The sequence below is a fragment of the Danio rerio genome, chromosome 24 (assembly GCF_049306965.1).
Source record: "Danio rerio strain Tuebingen ecotype United States chromosome 24, GRCz12tu, whole genome shotgun sequence".
Lineage (NCBI taxonomy): Eukaryota > Metazoa > Chordata > Actinopteri > Cypriniformes > Danionidae > Danio > Danio rerio.
In genome coordinates, this window is record NC_133199.1 from 1,268,252 (window position 1) to 1,289,893 (window position 21,642).

At 36.9% G+C, this 21,642-nt stretch overlaps 1 protein-coding gene across 24 annotated transcripts in view; it reads right to left on the minus strand.

The window, feature by feature from the left end:
- Window positions 1-21,642, minus strand: part of nrp1a (neuropilin 1a) — a 453,654-nt gene that overhangs the window by 16,528 nt on the left and 415,484 nt on the right. For 12 of the 24 annotated variants that reach the window (XM_073940109.1, XM_073940107.1, XM_073940102.1 and 9 more), the window contains 4 exons: window positions 19,652-19,796; window positions 9,116-9,447; window positions 6,591-6,735; window positions 1,002-1,091 (listed from right to left, as the gene is read on the minus strand). In XM_073940109.1, the coding sequence (XP_073796210.1) occupies window positions 1,002-1,091; window positions 6,591-6,735; window positions 9,116-9,447; window positions 19,652-19,796 (712 nt within the window). 24 annotated transcript variants of the gene reach the window in all.

Consider the following 21,642-nt stretch of genomic DNA (forward strand, 5'->3'; position numbering starts at 1 on the left):
CTACAAAAAAGAAGGAAGGTGCATGATTTTGTCTATCGGGAACCGACTGGATCATTGGAAGATTGAAGAATGAAGGCAGAGTAGAAACGAAACATGCTCTAATATCCCCTCCCTAAATGACTGATAGCTCCGCCTAAAAGGACTAATGGCCCCGCCTAAATTATTGATAGCCCTGCCCTAAAGGACTAATAGCTCCTCCCTGAATTAATGATAGCCCGCTCAACAAGGACTGATAGCCCCGCCCAACAGGACTGATATCTCCACCCAAAATGACTAATAGCTCCACCTTAAAGGATTGATAGCCTCTACATAAATTATTTAAAGCCCGCCCTAAATGACTAATAGCTCCTCCCTGAACTAATAATAGCCCCGCCCCAAAAGACTGATAGTCCGTCCCTAAATGACTAATAGCCCCATCTAAAGGACTGATAGCTCCACCCAAAAGGATTAATAGCCTCTAACCAAATTATTGAAAGCCCCGCCCTAAATGACTAATAGCTCCTCCCTGAACTAATAATAGCCCCGCCCCAAAAGACTGATAGTCCGTCCCTAAATGACTGATAGCCCCATTCTAAAGGACTGATAGCTCCACCCTAAAGGATTAATAGTCTCTACCCAAATTATTGAAAGCCCCGCCCTAAATGACTAATAGCACATCCCTGAATTGATAACCCCGCCCCATAAAGTCTGATAGTCCCACCCTAAAGGACTGAAAGCCCTGCCCTAAGTAACTGATAAGCATGCCAGAAAATGCCATTTAAATGAAACATATATGCTGCTTTTAAACTAAAGTGAAGGTGGAATATTCACTTGGCTTATGGTCGAACTAGAACAAACATCTGAAGTGAAGAGAGAATCATATGAAAAGTGCAGTGCGGTGGAGCGCGAGGGCCGGGATTGAGAAACGCTAGTCTAGTGGGATTATCAATGCAAAAGATGCAGCCAGTGCGTGTGCAGTCTCTGCAGGCGGGTGTTAGCACCTGTCTGGTCGTAGTCATCACCTGTTCCACTATGGCAGTTGGCCTGGTCATCGTCACACTCGTCTGACGGTGTGGTGGAGGCTGCGGGTGTAGTAGGCGGCACTGTAGGCACTGCACACAGAAAAATAGAGATCATGAAATTAGACAGATTTATTAGGGGTGTGAATCAACACTGCTCTCACAGTTCAGATCGGTTCCATTTCTCATGTCATTGATTCGGTGCAATAGCATATTCGCACGGCTAGTGTTTCTTCCTCTACCGATAAACGTCCAGTGAGCGATCCGGTTCGGGTTAATGTGACCTTTTTCAATTGTACACCAAAACAGCATCAATGTTGCATGAAACATATGCTAGATAAGTTGGCGGTTCATTCTGCTGTGGCGACCCCTGATTAATAAAGTGACTAAGCTGAAAACAAAACGAATGAACGAATAACTGATACATCTTCTATAACACAATGCATTAAAGAAATAATTAATTTTGACACCCCAAAAATGCACACGACAGCATCATCTCTCATCCCCAAAAAACATGGCACGGTCCAATTCTCAAAGTAGGAGATTACTGAACGTCCAAAAACCATTGCATTTTTTTTTGTCATCCACAAATCATCTTAACGATTCTGTTCTTTCCAAGTGTGCGAGCGTTTGATGCAGGCCTGTGCGTGACTCTGGGTGCTGGGGTTTTGGATGTTATGCTCCACCCTGGGCCCGTACAGATGGTTGTGTCCTCTCATTATGGCCGCCCGTGCCCCCTTTGGATGTGGCCTTTGCCTACATCTGCCTAAAGCCCTGTGTTTACTCTCAGCTTGTAATGAGCTGCCCTTAAGCCTGCAGGGTTTTCCCGGGATAGAAATGAGGGGGAACAAATGTGCAGGGAGGGAGAGGGGGAAACGGGAGCTGGAGTGGAAGTTGTGTGGGCATTTTTAAGAGAGGCTCTAAAGCCGAAAGGTCACGCAGAGGTCATAGCAGTGGCTTGGACAGCACTGTTGGCCACACACACTCCTGCTAGGACTCGCCGCCCTGCTGTTAGGAGTGTGTATGTGTGCGTACGGGGTCACTTATTTGATTATAAGAGCTTTTCTTACTTGAGTTTAGGGTCCAAACATCTAAATATTCTTACATCAAAAATATTGGTTTGTTTTCAGCAATAATGAGATTAAATGAAGTGAGTTTTCCCTTAAAACAAGCTAAATAATCTACCGATGGGGTAAAAAGCGATCTTGTTTTTGCTTTGATATGAGATTATTTTACTTCCCCCCATTGGCAGATTATTTTGCCTGTTTTAAGGAAAAACTCACTTCATTTATTCTCATTATTGCTGAAAACAAAACAATATTTTTGATGTAAGAATATTTAAATGTTTGGACTATAAACAAGACAAAAACTAAATTGTTTTTTTGCAGTGAATGATTTTTAAATGCTTTTATAAGTTAAAAAATACAGTAAGAAAATGTGAAAAGTTATTGCAATATTAAATATTAAAGTTATTTTATTGATTCTACAGTGCTCAGCATAACTGACTTCACCCCAATTTAAAAATTAATATTTAAAGAGTTCAGATGCCAAAAACCTCTGTGCTGTCTGAAATTTACATCGAGAATGAACATTTTCTTAGCCTCGTTTGTTTATGTTGAAATATTTCACTTTAAAGACCAGGAAAAGGACATAGGGCCCTATCATGCACCCGGCGCAGTGTGGCGCAAGGCCTGGCGCAGTAGTCTTTTGGTAGTTTCAGCTTGGCGCAAGAGTGGTTTTGAGGCGTTGCGCTACACTGTTTAAATAGCAAATGCATTAGCGCTCATATGTGCGCTCATAGGCGTTCTGGTCTAAAAAGGAGGCGTTATGAGGCGGACCGCTGGCGCGTCGCTATTTTGAGAAACTATAATAGATTTTTCATTAGACCAAAACTAACCCGGTCTAAACTCCAGCGCAGAGTTGCGCCTCGCTTACACACTGCTTAATACACACAAGAGAGCAATAGACAAATATCTTTACATATGAAAAAATGTCAATATTAAGGATATATATAGGATATAATAGGAATAGATATAGAATATAAATATAAAGGATTAAAATATTACAAAACATATTATTTTCTAGCCGACATAAATATGAAAAATCACTGCTTTTATGTCTTCTTCATCTCGAGAGGCTTTTTCAGTTCATTCATAACAATTAGCTTTTGTATAATGTTATTATTATTAGCAGTATTATTTATTATATCCATATTTATATTAGTTTTATTAAAAACAAGCTTAGATTTGCCCACCTGTCGGGTTTTAGACCATATGGGGCACAGCATGTGTATTAGGATATAACTCAGGTTTTTCAGCACATTTTGTTATTATTATTCTTTTATTCGTTTGCTGGAAATTAGAACTGAATTTAGAAATAGTTTTGAAACGAATATTTGCGCTTAACAAACAAAAGTATTTATTTATAGACTAATTGATGTCTGTGCATAAAGGTTTCCCTATCCAAGAGCAAAAGTGAAAGTGATCCATTATCTCTCATTCTCACGCAGTAGATGCTCTGTTTAACAGTTTTCTGTTAAAAAAAATGTGAACTGTTTGCTTGTGAAATGCTCATTTTTTCCACTTAGACTTACTTTGCGTCCTGTGAATAGCGAATGCGCTCTTGGCACGACGCAGCTGTCTCTTAAAGGGAATGGGAGATGAGACTCTAATTGGTTTATTCTTAAAACACACCTATAACTCATTAAGAAAATAAACTCAACCCTTTTACACCATGCCCCGAAGCGCAAGGCAAATTTCCCGTCCTTAAATTAGCAAAAACGCGTCCTGACACGCCCTGAAAGCATTTGCGCCCTGCGTTTTGCGCTCTGCGCATGGACCGTCAAAATAGAGCCCTTAATCTTTGCCATAAAAGCTGACAGCGATGATGATATGCAAAAAACTTAACAACTAACATGCATTGCAAGCTCTGTGATTGGTCAGCTTGCCATCTATGATGAGTGTAGGCGGTGCTGAGAGCCGCGAGCCTGATGGAGCGAGGGTTTACAAGTGTGGAGTCCCATGAAGGAGCTCCAGATGGAGACTATTGTTTTGTGTTTACCTCATGATTATAGTTGCTGCATGTCCACCAGTTCCAGCCTCAGAATGAGCGAGGCTGAGCTACTTGTATATTAAGGTAGCATTCAGAAATAACAAAACACCAGCGAAGAAACTCGACACAGAGGAACATAAACACCTACTGCCATCTAGCATTTCAGAAGAGCTATTGCAGAGCAACACAAACGGCATGCAGAAGTATAAATGCACGATTACACTTGATGCAGAAGTATGAGTCCGCCTTTGGTGTTGTTTTTTGTCGTCAGTTAGGGAAACAAATACAGTACCATTAAAAAGTACCATTATTTTATTTATTTTTAACTTTTATTCATCAAGAGTGAAAGTAAACACATTTATAATGTTGAAAAATTGCAAATGAAAGCTATTATTTTGAACCTTATTTTATCAAAGAATCCTTAAAGTGAAATATCTCACAGTTTTCATGATACTATGAAGCATATTTTTCCAGCACTGATAATTGTTAGAATCATTATTAATAATTTTGTACCAATAACAACTGATCATAATAGAACAAATCACGACACCAATGACGAATGATGATGACAATTCAGCTTTGAATCACAGGAATAAATTACATTTGAGCCAACATTTGATTAGGACATTTTATAAATAATATTTAATTAATACAATAATATAATAAAATACTAAAAAAATATAATTAAATAATACTCGTACGGTATTTTTGATCAAATAAATGCAGCTCTGATGAGCATGATCAGCTTTTTTAAAGACATAAAAAGAAAATCTCAAACTTTTGACTGATATGGCGAGTGTTGGACTGCCCGTGCGTGTGCTGGCATTAAAAGTGAAAACAAGCATTATCATCCGACTAAAGCTCCCGATGGGATGCTGTGGCTTACACAAGCAAGTCTCACAGTCTCTCCCAAATCCAATATGTAAATCCACTTAACGCTGCCTCAACAGAAAACACACACACACACACACACACACACCATCAGAGCTAAACTAATTCAGAATAAAGACAGAGGGGAAGACATCAAGGACCTTTCCGTAATCCTTCAAGGCAGGTGGACCAAAGATTATCTCCAGCTGTTATTTAGGAGAGTCCCTGCGTTTCTGTGTAGGAGACTTCCTTTGATGGGACAAGTAATTATGAAGAAAGCTAAGCCGTACCCTGTCCTGCTCTCTAGAGTGGATAAGTCCAAATTCAATAAAAAAAGCATCTGTACTAATAAGACCACACACTTCAAACTCGCTTTTAAGATCAGACGTCTGTCATTTTGTCTGTCTTTTGTTCACTTGGTTTAGACAATATGCAGTGAGGCGATGCATTATTGACTGCAATGCAATGATGTGCATCTTTTGTGAAGCTGCTTTGAAACTATAATTATTGTGAAAATGCTTTACAAGTAAACTTAAATTGAATTTAATTATCGGGTAAAATAAATACTGAATATGTCACCACTTTTTTTTCTCAGAAAACATATTTCTAATGGTACTGTTGACTTGAAATGTTCACCAGATGCCAGTAACAACCTAAGAAATCCATAGATACAAAGATAACACAACTAATTAGGTGTTAGGAATGAAGTTTTGTGTTATTAATTTAAACAACAGGGAAAAGCATTGAACACATGAAGAAAGGAAAGTGTGAACGGGCATGGAACGCCCAGACAGCAGCTGAAATCTCTCAGTATTATTCAGCAACTGCTCTTTGTCAGTGTAAATGAATAGTATGTGCTTCAGCAACACCTACATTACTAGATAATGATATTAAAACCAGGGTGGACATTTCAGCAAGACAATGGGAATCTTGTGTCCTTGCTTTCCCATGTAACGAAAACTTTCAAAGTTCAGTTCCAATACTTAAGACCGCAAGAATGAAGGACACATGACAGAACCCAGATGCATTCTTAATATTGAGGGTACATCAAATGCAGACTCTACCCGCAGAATTAGCTCTAGAAGTCCCATGAGTCATTGCGGCTAAATAAAGGAGCGCCACTTTTTATTAAACTATTTACAAGTAAAGCTCAGAGATTATGTTCATGTGACAATATTAATAAAGCCATAAGCACATTAGGTTGTTCATTTGTTGAAATCAAATGATAAAATATGTTTAATTTGTTTTGTTAAAATTTGTAAGGGTTTTGTGCATGTTATTAATATATTGAAAAAGAAAAAAACTTTTATTTATCTGTGGTATTTTGCATTGATAAACACCATCACAAACAGTCGATGAAACTCTTAATTGCTTGTTTTCAGGAAAAACTCACTTGATTTTGACTCATTATTTCTGAAAACAAGACTATATTTTTTGCTTGTCTAGAAAAAGCTTCTTGATTTAAGCATTTTTAGATATTTGGACAAGAAACAAGACAAAAACTCCACAGGTAAGGAAGCTCAGAAATGTGATGCTACACCTGCAATATATAACTCAGAGCTAAATTTACACTGCTTTTATAATAGCTGAGCAACTGTGTTCCTGGTGTTGCTACAGCACTCCTCCAGGTTTGTGGTTATAGATGTGTGTGTGAATCCGTTTTCATCTTACCTTCCATTTCACATCCCAAAAGTTCCAGTCTGAGTCCCATCCCAGCAGGAGTGCCTCTGTCTGGGTAAATCCTAACAAAGCGTGTCAACACTGGCTCCATTGTCCTCAACGCTGGGGTGTCATAGTTCAAATTCCCCTCAAAAATCTGCAAAGCACAACGACAGAGTCCGAGACAGTAGTTAGCAGTCGAGCAGAGAGAAAAAGAAGGAAAAGGAAAAAGATAAAGGGGAAGGATTTATTAAGAGTATCTCAAAGTCTGACAGGGAAAGCAAAGCACAGAGCTTTAATGAAAGAGAACAAGTGCGAGGGCACACAGCTCGCACCTTTCTTAACTTAAGCGCCGCTGCTGTATTTCTAATGCAACAAAGCACTAGAGAAAAGAAAGACTTCATCTTCTGACACTGAACGGCTGAGCTGGAGCAAAAAAGAAAGGCTACAGGCTAACACTGCGGTCTATGACAGCAAGATGCACAAAAGCATCCGCCTTTGACCACATTTTTAAAGCCTTACAGCTAAGACACAAGGTTCTACAGAAGACTGACTAAGAAAAAGACATTCACTAGAGGGAAAAAAAACCCCAAATTAATCCATACATACAAAGAAAACAAACGTAATTATTGAAGATATGAAGTTTTGTATAATAAAATGAAAGCACAGAGAAAAGGTGTTAAACACATGAAGGAAGGAAGGTGTAAAAAGGCATGGAAAGCCCAGACAGCAGCTGAAATCTCTCAGTATTATTCAGCAACTCGTCAGTGTAAATGAATATTATCTGCTTCAGCAACACCTTCATTACCAAATGATGAAGATGAAACCAGGGTGGACATTTCAGCAAGACAATAATCCTAAACGCAGCCAAGAAAACTCTCAGATGCTTTCAGAAAATAAAGAAAACAAAGCTGCTAGAATGACTACCTGAGCTGAATCCAGTAGAAAATACAACTAAAGATCAGATTTAAAGACGCGACCCACAGTACAGTCAAGAGTTTTAGACTCTGTTGAAGGCTGTGGAAAATTAAAATCCCACCTGAGCAATGCTTGCAGCTTTATTCTCCATATAAGAGTTGACCTCACCAAAAACACATGAAGGAAGGAGTAAAAAGGCATGGAAAGCCGAGACAGCAGCTGAAATCTCTTGGTATTATTCAGCAATTGCTCTTTGTCAGTGAATATTAGCAACACCTACATTACCAGATGATGCAGATTGAACCACGCTGCACATTTCTGAAACACAGCCAAAATACACTCAATTGGTTTCAGAGAAAGAAAATAAAGCTGCTAGAATGAGCAGCCAATCGCCTGAGCTGAATCCAGTAGAAAATAAGAACTAAAGATCAGATTTATAGACAGTACGTCAAGATTTTTTAGACTCTGATTTAGATTTTGAAGTCTGGGGGAAAAAATGAACAAATAAATCACACCTGAGCAATGCATGCGGCTTCATTATCCATATAAGAGACATCTTGAAGTTGTGATTACCAAAAATGCAAGCATTTCCTTTAATATAAAGTGTTAAATACAACAAGATGCACAAAAGCATCCTTCTGAAGTCTTACAAGCATGACAAGGTTTTACAGGAGACAGACTAAGAAAAATACATTCGCCAGAGGAAAAAAGGCTTCAGAAGAAGACAAGCAGTCATGAAGGAACATTAATGCCTCTCGACTTTTAGATAATGCGTCGACTTTTGTTCTTCAAGCTAAGGAACTGATATAAGGGGTTTCTTTGGGGTCTCTGGTATTCTAATGAGGGATAAAGTATATAGTCTTTGCTCTACAAAAGGAAAAAATGTGATTCAAGTTTCATTTATATTCCAGTTTCATGTGGTGACCAGAATCGCTCCACTGCAAAAAATGACTTTCTTACCTAAAGTTTTTGTCTCATTTCCAGTTCAAATATTTACAAATTCTTAAATAATGAAGCATTTTCTAGAGAAGTAGAAAAGATTGTTTTGTTTTTAGAAGTATTAAGTCAGAATTAAGTGTGTTTTTCCTTAAAACAAGCAAAATAATATTGTTTTTCACATTTTATAAAATAATAACATTTTAACAAGCAATAACACTGCTTATCCCATTGGCAGATTATTTTAGCTTGTTTTAAGGAAAAACTCGCTTAATTTTCACTCTTTATTTCTGAAAACAAGACTATATATTTTTTTTACTTTAGAAAATGCTTCATGATTTGAGACTTTTAAGATATTTAGAAAAGAAATAAGACAAAAAGCATCTATTTTTTGCATTTATCCTGTATAATTGACTGTTATTTTAATTAATTGATTTCCTACATAATGTATCTGTGCTAGTTTCTACATTTTCATCTCACACTCTATTTTCCCCCAATATTGTGCTCACAGCACTAGTTTAATTATTGTTATTCTCTTCTTCATCTCATTTGAGGGCTTTGGGAAAAATACATTACAGCTCCATATTCTCCAACTAATTATCTAGAAACTAAGAGAGCAGCAGTCCAGTACAACCTAATACTTATTCACAACAGTTCATGCAGTGTGTGTCCCTATTTTTTACCTTGGGCTTGTTGCCGGTAGCATCCATCACCAATTTCCAATCGGATCCGTTGTTGCTGTATCCCAGACGAAACTTCTTCATGAACACCTTGTTATCTCGGTGTTTGCCTCCCTGGATGATCAAACCTTTGACTAGTTTTTCTTCGGCCAGATCTATCTGCAGCCATTCGTCTGCATACGGTTGTGACTGTGGCAGTAACATCCATCCTGAACGGCTGGTCATCAGACGAGCGTTTTCTGAAACCCAGGTACGCTCGATGTGGGACGAGACGGTGATCTGAGAGTCTGTGATCAGGCCTGAAACCATTCCCAGCATTCCTGAGCACGGATACTCTGTTGAAGGACAAAGACAGTGTTAGACTGAGGGAAATTTCAAATAGTTCACCAATGAATGCTAAATTCACACCAAACTAAATATTCTTATGTCTAAGCGAAGCAAGATTGATTTTATTACCCCATTGGCAGATTATTTGATCTTGTTTTAAGAAAAAACATAAATAATTTTGGCATACTATTTCTGTAAACAAGGCAATCATTTGTGCTTCTCTAGAAAATTCTTCTTGTTTTAAGAGTTTTTAGACATTTAGACTTGGAGAATTCAAGTGTGCACGAGTAAATTACATACAAATTCAATTCAAACCTGTGAACAGAAGCGGATTATATTGAATTGATTGATGTTGTATGCTACAAACACATGTAAATCTCCTCAAATTCATCTACCGCACAAGATGAAATAACTAAATTGAAGCAAAACAATCGTGCAAGAGGAGGAAAAAACATCCTGAGTAAACCACAGCTAGTGTCAAGTGCTTTGCTTTTAAACAAAATTATTTTTTGTACCTCATTGGCAGATGAATTTGCTTGTTTTTAGAAGAAACTCACTTAATTTTGGTGTATTATTGATAAAAACAAGACAATCATTCCCTTCAAACGCATCTACTGTGCAAGATCAAATAATTGAATTCAAGCTAAAGGTATTGACAAGTGCTCTGCTTTTAAACAAGATCATTCTTTTTACCTCACTGACAGATTATTTTGCTTGTCTTAAGAAAAAAAAAACACTTTTATGACATTATTTTTGAAAACAAGACTATATTTATTGATTGTCTAGAAAATGCTGCTTGATTTAAGAATTTGTAGATATTTGGACTAGAAACAAGTGTGCACGAGTAAATTACATATTAAGTTAATTCAAATGTGTGAACAGAGTTCAATTATATTGCATTGATTGATGTAGTATGCTGCGAACACACAAATCTTCTCAAACGCATCTACTGTGGAAGATTAAATAATTGAACTCAAGAGAAAGATTTGTGCAAAGGAAAAAACATCCCATGAGTAAACTAGAGCTAGTGACGAGTGCTTTACGTCTAAACAAGATCATTCTTTTACCCCATTGACAGATTACTTTGCTTGTTTTAAGGAAAAACTAACCTAATTTTGGCGTATTATTTATGAAAACAAGACAATCATTTGTGCTTGTTCAGAAAATGTTTCTTGATTTAAGAATTTTTAAATATTTGGACTGGAAACAAGACAATCAAAATCAAGTGTGCACAAGTAAATCACATATCAAGTCAATTCAAACATGCAAATAGAGGCAGATTATACTGAATTGATTGATGTTGTATGCTATAAACATATGCAAATCTTCTCAAACGCATCTACCGCGCAAGATTAAATCATTGAATTCAAGCAAGACATTTGTCAAGGGAAAAAACATCCCATGAGTAAACCAAAGATAGTGACAAGTGCTTCACATCTTAACAAAATTATTTTTTTTCCCCATTGGCAGATTATTTTGCTTATTTTAAGAAAACAATTCACTTAATTGTGGCATACTATTATTGAAAACAAGACAATAATTTGTGCTTGTCTAGAAAATGCCACTTGGTTTAAGACTTTTTAGATATTTGGACTAGAAACAAGACAAAAAAATAAGGAAAAGCATTTTTTACTAGTGTGCATGAGTGAATTACATATAAAGTCAATTCAAAAGTGTGAATAGAGATGAATTATATTGAATTGATTGATGTGGTATGCTGCGAACACACATAATTCTTCTTAAATGCATCTACTGCCAAGATCAAATAATTAAATTCAAGCAAATCATTTGTAAGAAGGAAAAAAAAAACCATCCTATGAGTAAACCAGAGCTAATGACAAGGTGCTTTGCATCTAGTGTGAACCCAGAATAAGCAATGAACAGCAGCAGACAAGGAAAATATAAGTACATCGCATGTTTTTAAGAGCTTGACCTTACTAAGCAGCCAACCCCTGATCCATCGCTTACAGTTGTGGCAAACAAATGTACCATTATTTGGCATGCCAATAAACCACATGAGGACAGAGAAAAAGAAGAAGTGTTTGTGACCAGTAGACTTGAATGAATGTGTCTATGAAGGATTAGATTAGCTGTGACTGGATGAGTCTGAGAATAAGAGAAAGTGACTGATAAACATGTAGAAACCCTCTCGTCTCGCTGAGCTGGGAAACATTCTTACCAACAACCTGAAAAGGTCACAGGCCATAAAGAGGCCGAACAAAGAGAGACGGAAAGACATTCACGCTGCAGGAAAGACGGATGAAGTGGACAGAAGAGATAAAATACCTCTTGTTCTCTTTGTTTCTCTCTCTCAGTCTTCCTTTCACCGCCCGACCTTGTGCATTAACTCTCCTGCCTCTTTTCCTCAAGCTACACCTAATTAAAACCTCTCCAGTGCTTTCGCCTCTCAAGCTTCATTTCTACCCTCCTTTTCCTTTTGTTTCTCATCTGCTTTATTATTCAACCCTACTGCTTCCTCCCTCTTGCAATCTATCTTCATCTTTCCAAACCGACTTGCTTTGTTTCCAGCGCTGATAATACGATATTTCACGCTTTGCCACGTTTAGGCAGGTTGAGTATGAGGGAAATGATCAGACATGCAAGTGCTGTCTGTGTGCTGCCTGTCATACCTTCTCCAACGCTTTGGGATTCGTGACCTGCCAGCGATACCGTAATCTACGATCAGCACCCGTGGAGCAGGGAGACAATCTCGGACTAGTCACAGATGGACCTAATGTCCCGTGAAATACCACCAGAACAGAGTTTTCATTCACAACACTGCCTTTGTACTGATGTAGGGAACTTCCTCTGTAGTGTTGGAAAGGAAAGAGCCCCTGTCTGTGTGTCCAAATGTAAGCTCCGGGCTCCTAAAGCAACACATTCTTAGGACTAGGCATGGGACGAGTCAAGGTTTTAAAACTGCTTAAGTTGTTTGTCTTGTGGTATATGTCCAGAAGCGCTGTCGACTTCTCTGGGCTCGGAGGCATCTGGGATGGACCATCACACAGTAGAAACATGTACTGTGGTCAGATGAAGCAGTGTTTCAGGTTTTTTGGGTGAGCAATGGATGCTGTGTGCTCCAGACTAAAGAAGAAAAGGATCATGCAGACTGTTACCGGCAACAAGTCTAAAAGCCAGGGTCTGTCATGGTATGGGGTTGTGTTAGTGCCCTTGGCAAAGGTAACCTGCACTTCAGTGATGCACCATTAATGCTGGACAGTACAGAGAGATTTTAGAGCACATATGCTGCCTTCTTCTCCATGCATATTTCAACAAAACCACATTCTGCACACATTACAAAGTCCAGGCTGCGGAGGTTGAGTATACAAATACTAAACTGGACTGCCTGCAGTCCCGACCTGTCGCCAAAAGAGAATATGTGAATGACTGAATGACCGACTGACTGATTGGTCGACATCCTCCTTCTTCCCTAAACCCAACCAATTGTATTGATTGACCCGCCCACCCACTTCCCTAAACCCAACTAACAATTTTCAAAAGCAATTCAGAAAAAGAAAAGCCCTCGCCTTGATTTTTTATGACGTTTTCAGATTTTACCACATTCTTACTTTGTTATTTACTTGTTTGTTGTATTTTTTAGATTCTGTTTTTGTATAACCCACTTTCTGGAACTATCCTTCACCGAACTCGAACCCTGTCATTGTGGTCAACTCCTCTCTGCTTTTCAAGTCCGCTGACGTACATGACGAGCTAACGGGACAAACTGGTAACCGCGGGAAAGCCGTCCGTACAGAGGTTGGTGGTCAGCTGGTAAGCTTGAAAAGGAACAGCGTCATACTGGCACGTCGTGTTCATTTTAAAAATGAAATGTAGCCATACGTAGCTCTGGCTACATAATTCGTGATCTCCAGAAATGTATATAGGGATACATTTCAGAATGTTAAAATAATTAAAGCTCTTGCTCTTTTTTCGCACTATCACCATTTAATGACATCATGTTCGGGGAAAACTGAAATTGTTTGGTGGACGTCGGTCACAGTAACTTTTTTTTTCTGGTTTTGTTCCGGGAATTATTCATTTACAAATGAAGCACTTGTGAGAATCATCTTATTCTGATTTTGAACTTTGATTTTTACATTGTTTGTTTGTGAATGTACAGCCAGGGTTGGGTTTCTCAAACCCTCGCCAGATTTGAAAGATGTTTCTGTGTGTAATTTGTGATATATATGCATGCCAGACTGTTCTGGGACCTGAATGAAAGAAGGATCTGCGCTGAGGTGGTTGGTCCTCGATGTTTTGGAAGTCGACCAAGTTTATTTTCAATCTGCCTGTTGGCACTGTCATCAGGACCTGTTTATGGATCTCAGATGGTGATGCTTGCTAGAATCTGCTAGTGTGGTAGACCCTGACGGACACACCCCGAGGGTGGACTGGACCATGTGCAGCATGCGTTTCATCTGTTGGTTTGGACCGCGCACAGCACATAAAGGCTGGATGACCACACACACACAGATGGTTTTATTTACAAACAGCGGGAGGAAGTTTATTAATGGCTGCGTGGTTGTTGAAAGCCTATCAGACTTTCGGAGCATTCCAAAATGAGATATATTGCCCTCCGAAGGGCACTTTGGAGTGAAAACAATCATGGCCACAGTATTGAAGTGCTATTCCAAACCAAAGTGCTTAAAACTGGCAACTTCAACTACAACTGATGGCAAAGTTGAAAGTTATACACTCAAAAAAATTACGTTTGTTCAAACTACTTATTGAAATTGAGCTGAAACAACATAAATCTTGAGCTTTTTTTGGGGACAACTTAATTGTTTTGAGTTCAATCTATTTCAATTTGTAAAAGCTAATAAGTTACTGTAATTCATTCATGTTGTCCCTACACAAGTCGATTTTTTACAGTGTGCTGGTGTAAAGTTATTGCAAGTTATTGCATTACTAATACAAGGCCTCATCCCTATGCCCTAATCCAGGAGTCTGCAACCATTTTCATAGCACTGGTTTACTTATTTTGTAATGTATTGTGGACTGGAAGGGGTTTCTGGTGATGCATTTTGGTTGGAATGTATGTGAAATGACATCTATATCACAAATGCATGCAACAACAAATTGAAACCCTAATCCAACTCATCATATCAGAGAGAGATATGCTGTAGTATTTAAAGATGAGCGTAATGTAAGATGTAAATTAGATATTGGTTCTTAAAGGGAAACGCACAACAAAGTGGGATCTCATTCAGAGTTTTTAATATTATTATTATATTATTGTTTTTCTTAATTTTTTACACATATAGCCTATATTTAATTATTTTTATTTACTTTAGGTAAAGTCCTGACAAATCTATTTCCTAAAAAAATTGCTCCTTTTGTTTTCTGCTCATGAGAAGCATATTAGCCTGGTAATTGACCTGCAATTCATTTATTGTTGAGATTAATGGCAAATGAGTTTCACATTTCTTAGTTTTTATACATTTAGTTGATCAGTTCCCCTATAGCGCATGTGTTTGGACTGTGAGGGAAACCGGAGCACCCGGAGGAAACCCCCGCCAACACGGAGAGAACATGCAAACTCCACACAGAAACACCAACTGACCCAGCTGGGACTCAAACAGTGACCTTATTAAAATCAAATAAAACTTCAATTACTACAAAAGTGAAATGATGGGGAGATTCTTCTCTAATAAGTCAGCCAGGATGGCGGCATCATCATAAGGGAGCCCAATGCGCTCTGATGATGTCACTGGGAGGCATCCTCTCCTGTGATGTGTTCAAAATGCGGTCTGTTCACCCATCCAAAACATGACTGCAACAGCTGCGCCCCAGAACTGTGGCGTACCACACACACACACACACACACACACACGCATATACAACCAGTGCTAAATCTGTGCACACACATGGAGAAGTTGAAGTCAGAATTATTAGCCCCCCTATATATTCTTTCCCCCAATTTCTCTTTAACAGAGAGAAGACTAATGTCAACACATTTCTAATCACAACAGATTTAATAACTCATCTCTAATCACTGATTTCTTTTCTCTGTCATGATGACAGCACATAAAATTAGACTAGATATTCTTCAGGATACTAGTATTCAGCTTAAAGTCACATGTAAAGGCTTCACTAGGGTAATTAGGGTAAAGTTAGAGTAATTAAGCAAGTCATTGTATAACAGTGGTTTGTTCTGTAGACAGTTCAAAATTAATATTGGTGAATAAATTGACCTTAAATAGGTTTTATTGTAGCCGAAATAAAACAAACAAGACTTTCTCCAGAAGTAAAAATATTATAGGAAATACTGTGAAAAATTCCTGAATCTGTTCAACATAATTTGGGAAATATTTGGAAAGGAGGGCTAATAATTGTGGCTGTTGAATGTGAAGCTGATGTATGACGGCTAACACATCGCTCTTCCTCCTGCACATGAGGAAACGTTCTCTTCAGGGAGGGGCTGATCATATGAAAGAACTCGCAATCAGAGCTCTGTAGGGTGGAGCCATGCCAAAACATGCAGATGAGTATGCAAATGAGGTCAGAGCCAGCTGGGCCTGAGTGCGTCTGGTGGGTGGAGATCTCAATGTGTGCAGTTGCATGTGTAATATGTGCAGCTGAAGTCAAAATGATTCGCCCTCCAGTAAAATGTGGATGCTTTTAAATATTTCCCAAGCGATGTTTAATAGAGTAAGGACATTTTTCAGCATTCATTCATTCAGCTTAGTCTTTATTTAGGGAATATTTAGCGGAATGAACCGCCAACTACTCCAGTACTGGGAAACACCCATACACACTCATACACTGCGGCTAATTTAGTTAATCAATTCCTCTATAGCGCATGTGTTTGGACTGTGGGGGAAACCGGAGCACCCGGAGGAAACCCACGTCAACACAGGGAGAACATGCAAACTCCACACAGAATGACAACTGACCCAGCTGGGACTCAAATCAGTGACCTTCTTGCTGTGAGGCAAAACACTGAGCTAAACACTGAGCCACCATGCCACTTTTACAGTATTTCCTATTGTATTTATTATTGTTTTCTGTAAAAAGTCTTATTTCTTCTAGCTTTCCTGGATTAAAAACTATTTTTATTTTTTATAAAAACCTGGAAAGGTCTAAAGCACTCAAACACTTCACAAAGTGCGTAGATAAAATGCTAGTTTAGTAAAACTAGAAAACTCCAGCAACACTTGTAATGAAAGGAGAAAATTGTAATGAAATATAATAAATACCAACATGTTTTTGTGCCAAAGCAAGGCTTTTAAGCCGAAACGCGAGGGCATATATTTTATTTCATTAAAAAAATTATACTTTTATTACAAGTGCTGCTGGAGTTCCCTAGTTTTACTTAAAAAACTATTTAAAACTCAATATTATCAGACACTTTAACCTTCCCCCCTCCCGACTGGACCGAACAATAGTTAACAATAAAAACATTAAGAACTATAAAAACAATAATAAATAAAGAACAATAAATAATAGTTGTGCCATAATTAATATTAATTATTACTGAATTAATTCCTATCTTCATGAAAAAGACAAAAGAGGAGTTATTAGGAATTAGTTATTAAAACTAGATATTAGTTATTAAATTTAATATGCTTAAAAATGTGTTGTAAATGTGTTAAATAGCACTCTGGAATAATTTTTAAATAATATAGATTTTACAGAAGGGCTAATCATTTTGACTTCAAATCAATTAGCCATCAGTTAGAATTATTCGCCGTTCTGTATAATTTTCCCCTAATTTCTGTTTAACAGAGAGATTTCTTCAACACATTTCTAAACATGATAGTTTAATAACTAATTTCTGATTTCTTTTCTCTTCACCATGAAGACATAATCACATAATATTAGACTAGATATTCTTCAAGACACTGGTATTCAGCTTAAAGTGACATTTAAAGGCTTCACTAGGGTAATTAGGGTAAAGTTAGGGTAATTATGCAAGTCATTGTATAGCAGTGGTTTGTTCTGAAGACAATCCAACACTAATATTGCTGAAGAAAGCTAATAATATTGACTTTAAAATTGCTTAAAACTGCTTTTATTCTAGCTGAAATAAAACAAATCAGACTTTCTTCAGAGGAAAAAATATTATAGGAGATACTGGATCTGTTCAACACCATTTGTAAAATATTTGAAAAAGAAATTCATATGAGGGCGAATAATTTTGACTTCAACTGCAAGTGTGTGTGTGTGAGGTTATGTCTCAGGGGAGGAGTGTATAGAGGCAGTATTTGGGTTAAAGTGAAGAGGTTGCAGCAGTTCATGCTGTGCACGCCATTCATTTTGAATGAAGTACATCCAAACGTGGGGAAACATGAATGCGCGGCCCTTTCCGTCGATGTGAACACTTGTCTATAATGCATTAGCTCCTCTACTATCGCACCGTTCACACATGGCTTTCAGAGGCATGAATAAACACTCCTCTGTACGCCTGCCTCCAAAGCCAGCAGAACGTAAACCGTCTAATTGAAAGATCATGATGGAGTGCTGTGTTGACAAAACACGGCTTCTGAATCTGAATCAACACTTTGGTGCAGAAGGGAATCTTTCATTCATCCCAGTTGTGCTGTTGACAGTTTGTTTTGAGACATTTGTATGGTGCCCGAGAGAGCTTAGCATGCTGCGATTTAAGAGAAGGCAAGCGATTACAAAAACAACAGCAGATTAAGGAAATATTCTCATCGGTTTGACAGCATATGCGTTGCAAATCCTCACAATGGACACACAAAAAAGCCTGCTTCTTCCCACAACACATGCAAATGGCACAGAACACAGCAGAGATGTTTAGCGTTTAACAAAGTCTACTCAAGGAGGTTGAGCATTCTCATATATGGCTCCTAGAATAGTCTTCCTGTTATGTCCGAGGCTCAGACACACAAACCTAGATTAAAGACCTATCTTTTTAGTAAAGCATACACTCAATGCATCACATTAACAGCATGATGCATGAGTGTGCTCCATGCATGTGAGTGGGCTTGACAAACCACTTGTATGACACACTCCTTCTGTCTTAATGCACCAGACATTTAGTTAAAAATACTCGTTTGCTGTATATGTTTGTTTATATATATCTCTTATTTTCATTAATAGCATTTCATTTTCATATTGATATTTAATATTTCTTGTTTAAATACACTATGAACAGCAGCTACGCTCGTTATTTTATTTGTTTTCCATTTTTACCTGAATATACTCATACCGAGGGCTCTAGAGATTGTGCAGCACCACTGATAAATCCAAGTCCTGTGAAGAGATGATGCCAACCATAGAGGACCTTGAAACCATTGAGGACCATTTTTTCCCCTTGAAATATTTCTATGGTGTTTCGTGCTATTGCATATGTTGTGAGATAATGCATCTGTGTTTTTTAATGTGTTTGTTTTGTGAAAATTCGCAACGTCTGCAGTCAAACCGATGAGGATCTTCTCTTAATTTGCTGGTGTTTTTTGTAATTGCATGTGCTTTCTTGAATTGCAGCACTCTAAGCTCTCTTGGCCATTACATTTGACATAAAACAAATTAGTTTACACCTTTCTTTCTCCATCTTATTATCCCTTTATTATTTATTTATTTAGTAAGTTAGTTAAGCTATTCATTTAGTTAATCTTTAAATATTTTGTTGTTTATTAATTCATTTATTTAGTTAGTTTTTTACAAAAAGTGTTATTTATTTATTTATTTTTATATATTTATTTTTAAATAAATTAAAAAAATAATTAAATAATTTAGATTTTTATTTATTTAGTTATTTTATTGTGTATTTACTTATTTGTTATTTATTTCTATATACATAATTATTTATTATTTATCTTTTATTTATTCATTTATTTATTTTATTCTTTCTGTCTTTTTATTTATTCATGTGTTTATTTTTTGTCATTTTTTCTTTCTTTATTTTTTATTAATGTAGTTATTTATTCATTTATTTTTTTGTTTATTTACTTATTTTTATTTATTTATAATTTTTATTTGTTTAATTTTTTTTTTATTTGTACATTTGTATATTTATTTATATATTTTTATTTTTTTGCTTCCTCTGTGTTTAAATGATGTTTTCTGTTTGTATTTACAACCACTATGCTAGCTAGAAATTGATGGACTAACATGCAAAAAAAAACCTAAAATTTAAATAAATAAAAAAATCCAATAAATCAACTTGTACACTTGTGTCGTACTCTATGCAACGTTGTATTTTTTAATAAACATAAGTATTAAAGAGAAAAGTTTGGCACCAACCTGAGATCTTGCATCCGTAGACCTCGAACCGCAGTGCGATGCCAGTTTCCCAGTTAATGGGTCGGATCCGCAGGTATCGGGTCAGCGTGGGCTTTGGAAACTTGGCTTTCACCACATCAGTAGGGTTGGTGTTACCCTGGAAAAGCTGACAAACCAAAAACAAACACATCAACTATGAACTAAGATTGTTTAAGGGGGACACAGGATTATAGCTTTAGCTCGAAACAAAAGCTTCAACAGGGCCTTATATAATACAATTTATGAATAATTTTTCCTATTTTCTCCACATAAACTGTACATTGACCTAGTTTAATTTACAGTAGATAAAGACAATTTATAAATATATTTCATAAAAACAATAAATCTGAATAGCTGCTCCTCAGAACCATAGTAGACCTAAAATTGACCTGCAATTCATTTACTGTTGAGATTAATGGCAAATGAGTTTGTCTTTCACCACTTTAACGGTTTGAACTACATCAGTAGGGTTGGTGTTCCCCTGGAAAATCTGACAAACGAAAAACAAAGCACATTAATTATGAACTAGGTTTGTTTAAGGGAGCCACAGAGGACACAGTGTCGACACTATCTAGTCAGGAGTTACAATCTTATTTCTAGCCTACACATCATATTGAGCTTGTTTTAAGAATGCAAGATCAGACTGTGTAAGAATATTATGATTGTTTTAAGATTGTTTATCTATTTTCTAACATAGTAAAGCTTTAGGTTAAGGTGCTAAACATGCAAATTTGGCTAAATTACAATCAGGTGCATAGTTTAAGACCAGCCTGTATTTTAGGACTTTATTTTAGCTGTGAAAACTTAAGTTTACTTATTTAAAACTGCTCAATCACACTTATACTTGTTTTTTTTTTTGTGACAAAATACATTTGTTATGTTTCATCATACTATGGTCAAGTCTAAACCTTAATTAAAAGGAATGTAAACAATATTAATGTACAGTATGTGTGATCCTGATTTAATGCATACAATAATTTTATTTTAAGTTGAAATGCTTTGGCTCATTTTAAGACAGAATATATAATGATGATTCGTATATGAAGAGGAATACTCTTTCACACAAAATAAGAAAAGCAAACTGTTTAAAAAGCAATTAAAAAGCTAGTTTTAAAATAATCAGACTAAACAGACTGCTTACATTAAGTGCTATAATCCTCATTTAAGACTTTTCATTCTCTTTACTAAAGCCGAGGTACATTTTCTTGTTTCAAGAAATCTTCAAGTCTAATTATCTCACTGCACTTATTGTATTCCAGTCTGCATTGTCTTAAATCATTCATCTGTTTCTCATATTTACAGCTGAAGTCAGAATTATTGTTATTAGTTTAATGGAGAGCAGATTTTCCAACCCATTTCTAAACATGATAGTTTTACTAACTCAATTCTAATAACTGATTTCTTTTCTCTTTGTCATGATGACAGCACATAATATTAGTCTAGATATTCTTCAAGACACTAGTGTTCAGCTTAAAGTGACATTTAAAGGCTTTGCTAGGTATTGTTTTTAACAGACAGGACACAGCAAGTAAACTTTAATTCAGGGTTATCTGATGTAGCAACAAGTAGTACAGGGGCGCCACAAGGGTGTGTAAGTTCACCATTTTTGTTCACCCTTTATACAAACGACTGCGTTAGGCAGCAGACAAACCAATATATTCTTAAATTTTCCGATGACACTGTACTATTGCACCTTTTCACAAAGGATGCCAGCATCGGGGAATATAGAGCGGGTGTAGAATGGTCAGCTGGTGTGATGACCACAATTTGGAAATTAATGTTAAGAAAACGGAGGAGGTCATCATAGACCCCAGGTCAGTAAGCAATAGGAGCTCTATTGTGGTTTATGATAAAGACATTAAGCAGGTTGATTCATATGAATATTTAGGAGTGAATATTGATCGTGAACTTAATTAGCACTCTCAGGTGTCAAGTCTTTGTGCACGAATTCATCAGCGATTACACTTTTTACG